The sequence below is a fragment of the Penaeus vannamei genome, chromosome 1 (assembly GCF_042767895.1).
Source record: "Penaeus vannamei isolate JL-2024 chromosome 1, ASM4276789v1, whole genome shotgun sequence".
In the NCBI taxonomy this organism is placed as follows: Eukaryota; Metazoa; Arthropoda; class Malacostraca; order Decapoda; family Penaeidae; genus Penaeus; species Penaeus vannamei.
Window position 1 is genome coordinate 12,440,229 of NC_091549.1, and position 5,000 is coordinate 12,445,228.

The 5,000-nt window shown below is 33.4% G+C and overlaps 2 protein-coding genes across 5 annotated transcripts in view; one reads left to right on the forward strand and one right to left on the reverse strand.

Moving 5' to 3' along the window:
* Nucleotides 1-4,612, forward strand: part of Zfrp8 (Zinc finger protein RP-8) — a gene marked incomplete at its 5' end in the record, with an annotated part of 5,799 nt that extends 1,187 nt beyond the window's left edge. The window contains 8 exon segments of the mRNA XM_027355714.2: nucleotides 1,060-1,199; nucleotides 1,396-1,519; nucleotides 2,057-2,137; nucleotides 2,344-2,437; nucleotides 2,978-3,151; nucleotides 3,555-3,655; nucleotides 3,900-4,010; nucleotides 4,254-4,612. Of these exon segments, the coding sequence (XP_027211515.2) occupies nucleotides 1,060-1,199; nucleotides 1,396-1,519; nucleotides 2,057-2,137; nucleotides 2,344-2,437; nucleotides 2,978-3,151; nucleotides 3,555-3,655; nucleotides 3,900-4,010; nucleotides 4,254-4,448 (1,020 nt within the window). The 3' untranslated portion in view covers nucleotides 4,449-4,612.
* Nucleotides 4,609-5,000, reverse strand: part of Afti (aftiphilin) — a 26,831-nt gene continuing 26,439 nt past the window's right edge. For all 4 annotated transcript variants that reach the window (XM_070145112.1, XM_027355712.2, XM_027355713.2 and 1 more), the window contains one exon: nucleotides 4,609-5,000. This exon is cut by the window's right edge and continues 1,830 nt beyond it. The gene's annotated coding sequence lies outside the window, so the exon portion shown is untranslated.

Here is a 5,000-nt window from a genome sequence, read left to right on the forward strand (position 1 = left end):
GCTGTCTGTGAAGGCAAGAGTTATACAATGGATATGTCTTTATGATTTGTAAAAATCAACAAGTTCATGTGTTCCTGAACACTTGTGAAAATTATTATTTTATAATTATTGTATTATACTTAAAAAAGAAAAGAGAGAAAAAAAAGGTATTCATAGAGTGCTTGATGTTAATCTACACGTATGAACTTTTTTTTATCTGGATTTTTATTGGTTTTACAAACCCTCATTCCTTGAAAAGCTTCAGCATCAAATCAAATGTCTTTATATTGTTTTATAAATGACAGGCCATTTTTAAACCAATGCTGTGGCTACTATTAGACCTATTTTGTATTTTTTCCTGTAATCTATGCCTTAAAAAGTGTTATTCTTAGTTCCAATGAAAATATATCACCCATTCACTTAAGGTCTGTTAGTCTTTTGGTCCATGGATTAGTCTCCTGGTTAGGTGTTTAGGTCAAGCATTTGGTTAGGACTTATTGTAGGACAATTAGAAGTACCGATTATGTGGCTTCAGCAAAATGTGTAAATAATAATATTGTGTCTTTGTTTCTACTCTAAAAATTTAGGCTTCAACAAAATAATGGGCCAGATGTCAAAGATTTTGAGAATGTAGATTAGGTAAGAGGTCACAAGCATTCCAATTTGAGGACTTTATACCAGTGATAACAAGAAAGTAATGTAAAATATTCAAATTCTTGATATTGAAAAAAACTAAAGAAGCATGTAGACATTTTGAAAGAACCACATATTCTGTCTTGCCATGGACTTCTAGGCTATATATTTGCCAAGCACAGATATTGGGGAAAAAAATGGATAGATGTTGGAAAGTAGGTAACGCTATCCATTATCATGTGTGCCTATTCCATATTAATCATAATTACCTAACTGTAGGCATGTTTCTGGGTAGACTGGGTGTGAGCTGTATTTATAAACTCAGTTCAGTGCGTGTGTATTGAGAATAATCAAATCTATATATGTATATTTATATATATATATATCTTTTTTGGACAGTACTTGTCTATGTAAATGTATATTTTTTAAAGGTTTTATTCATTCCAGGTTGGAGGGTATCCAGCATGGTTAGCCCTAAAGGACCTGCCAAATGGGCAACAGCTGACCTGCCGCAACTGCAGTAAACCACTTGCATTCCTGTGTCAACTGTATGCACCATATCATGATAAGGAGGAATGCTTCCACAGGTTTGTTACTTTACAGTTCTTGTCTTCTTGTTTAGTAAAATTTTCCTAGCTCTCTTTTTAAATATTAGTACATGTAATACTGTGAAAAAATATTGTTATTCAAACTTTTTTTTTCTATATGTGATTGATTGATTTTATTTGTTTTTTCACTGCATATGGTATATAAAGTTACTTATATCTAAACCATGGATTACAGGACAGTGTTTGTGTTCATCTGTCGGGATGCAGATTGTAGTAAAGAAAATAATGCTTCGAACATTCGAGTTTTTAGATCACAATTACGGAGGGATAATGAATTTTATCCCCCTGACCCAGCGAAAGTAAGTATGATTCAAATTAAAGACATAAAGAAAGAATACCTTATACTAATCCTTTGGCATGAGACATCTTTCTCCAAACAGACTGAAGATTATTAAAGCTACATTTGCATTTGGCAATTACTATAAACCAGTTGGATCTGGGTGTCTTGTGGGCCACATGCTGACCAAAATTCGGATAACAGGTTTAAGTTTCAACTCTCCCATGTATGTTGCTTGTAGGCCTAGCCCCTACAGACATTCATGTGTGGGGAGACTCCTTGCCTCCCCTTTGCAAAGTTATTTCTTTTTCTTCATTTTTTTTTTTTTTTTTTTTTTTTTTAATGTCTTTGTTATTTGTTGTGCTGTATCATTATTGTCTCTAAGTAGTCCACAACTCTGGCCCTTTCCATGATGTCATATTCCTGTCACCTAGGCCTATGCCAAATTTTTTCATGGCATGGTGTTCACATCACCCAGATTCAGATATTTTATTGAAATTTGATTTTGTTTTTTATATCTTCAGGTGAACTTTATAATTCTTTAATATTTCTTCTTCAGGATGTTGAACCTGGCTCAGAGAGTCCAGGAGCTGCAGATTTCAACAATCTCTGCAGAGTTTGTGGCGGATGTGGACCAAAGGTACTCTTTCACTGATCCTTATGGCATCATTTTCTTGGTGATACTGTTTGTGAAATACTATTTCAGATTAGATGATGCTTTTATAATTTTCATTTCTCTGAAGTGTAGTATCTTCACTTTACATACAACTTTCAGTTTTACTGAGTATGTATGTAGAGATACATTTATAATGTAATATGAGTTGCTTATTCAGTTTACATCACCAGGTGTGTGGAGGCTGCAAAGTTGCTCGTTATTGTTCCAAGGACCATCAAGCACTAGACTGGAAAGCTGGCCACAGGGAAGAGTGCAAGAAACCAGGTAATAATACATGGTACTGGTATCGGTGCTGAGTCTTGTCTATTTCTTGTGGCTTACTAAATCATCCACGTATTTATTAACCCAGTGATGACAGGTGGCATTTATACTCTCATGGTGAGGATTGACCTGAATTCCAAATAATGCCTATTCATGTCATGATAATGGAGAGACTTATATATTCTGTACATTATATAGGTTTGGACATCTGTAGCTCTAGTAGTCAGTTCTTGAGCTACAACCTTCTAAAGTCAGCTTAAAACTTTGTCTAGTGCATTTATTGAAAAACAATAATTAGCATGTCCAGAATTAAAAAAACAAGTGGGAGGGAAAAAGGACCCAGCACTACTGATTTTTTTTTCTCTCTCTCTCTTTTCTTTTCTTTTTTTTTTCCACCATACAACTTTGTTATTAATCTAGGTTGGCAGTGTCCAATGTGTTCTGAGAGCTTTGTGGTAATATTGGGTTATTAGTAATATGGAATAGGACACTCATCATAAGCTTGTATGTAAAAGTAGAAAAAGTGATCTTTCCATTCAACAGAAACTGTAAGCAAGGTGTCGTGCAAGGGAAATGCCAAATTTCTTTTCCCCGAGTATGAAATAGACATGGAACCAGAGGAACTTGACGAGCGGAGGGAAAAGACAGAAGACGAAGTAATGCAAGAGTATGAAGCTTTATTAAGGTCTGGCAGAGTAACAAGAGACCTCGATGACGGTAAGAAACTTTTAATTACCTAGAAATTTCAGATTGCCTTTCTATGTCAGCTTTAAAGCTCCACATTTTCAGCCTGTTGAAGTTACAGTAATGCAGTTAATAGAAGATTGATAATGTAAGAGTTGTTTTAGCAATTAATATTTTTTACTCTCCATATTAGCTGCTATTATCTGTTTACTCAATTTTTTAAAAATATATATATATTGCATATCAGAGAAAGTATAGAGGTAATTTAGATGAATGTTCACTGGCAAATTGAACTAATTAGACAGTCTAGATTAAGTTGTGAATGATTGTTATATTCATGTATTTACTGCTTAACCATTAAAAGAACCATTCATTCATCGAGTCCATACTGAGTAAGTCCTGCAATGTTCTAATGTTAATATTTATTTCTTATCAGATGTTGAAAAGAATGAGGATGACCTTATTAAGATGGCCACTAAGGAAACTGACAAGCAGTTCCAGAAATTCCGCACACGAATTAAGGAATATTCTGACCAGGTGAATACTTCTAGATGTAGGATAGATTTGCAAGAAAAGATGTAATTTTGAATATGTTTAAAATATTTACAAAAAGTTTGAGTATGGGTAGAAGATTCAAATATGTGAAGAACTATAGCTTTTCTTGTCCCAAAATATGGGTCAGGAGTTAGCTCAACTTTTCAGTTTTGAATAGTATTAGGTATGTGATAATTTTTTTTGTAGGTTTTAAATATTGCCATTTATGACGGCAACCTCTCCTCAGGTTATACGCTATGACCGTGCAGGAGAGCCTTTGTGGGTATCATCGGAAAACAAACCCCAGGATATTCCACCTTGCCCAGGATGTGGGGAGGCAAGAGAATTTGAGTTTCAGGTATGGAATTAAGAACTAGAGAATGTTTTGTTATTATATAAATTTCTTCTCAAAATGTATAGCTAACTGGGGCTGTGGTGAAGTCATTGATAGCTTCATACATAAATTTCTCTTCAACTTTGAATAAATAAAGAGCACTTATTAAATGTATACAAGATATAGGCTGAAGAAGTATAGTATGAAAAATTGAAGGTAATGTAGAAAGGGCCATTAATATTTATACATTATTCCAATTCCTTTCAGATTATGCCACAGTTACTGGTACATCTTAAGGTTGATAGTCCAGGCCAGAGTATTGATTGGGGAACAGTGGTGGTTTATTCTTGCAAGAACAGCTGTAGTCAGGATAAACATTATATAGAGGAAGTTGCATATAAGCAAGATTATGCACCAATATCACAAGTAATGAAGAATCATCCGGAAGTCAACATGTATTAGTTCAGTGGGTTTTTCTACCTTGTTATTAGCTCTTGTTTTACCTTGTCATGTATGACTGTAATGGATGTATCTGTGACTGTATAAGTTGCAAATGTATAAATTAGTTTATATTATGCATTTGTACTTTGCAATAGTTAAAAAGGTGAATAAAAATGAAGAAAATGTTTGCAAGTTTGATTTTAAAACATTATGACAATATTCAGCAGTTTCATCATATATTTCAGGGTTTTATGGTACATAACCACCACATTCATCACTATAAAGCAAACCCTCTTTTCCTGGGAAATAATGGAATGTTACATAGTAGAAACAACTTTCCTAGTAAAAAAAAAAAAAAAAAAAAAAAAAAAAGTCACTTCACTAATATTAAAATCACAAATTATATCTTTGGTTAATAATAAAATGACATTTTATAGTACAAAGGAGTCTCACCAAAAGGAAAGCACTTACATAACTCTGTCAAATAAAAACCTAACATCTGTCTGCATACATAACCTTTAAAAATACTAAAATTATTGTTTGTATAACCACTTTGTAATAAATAGAACTTCC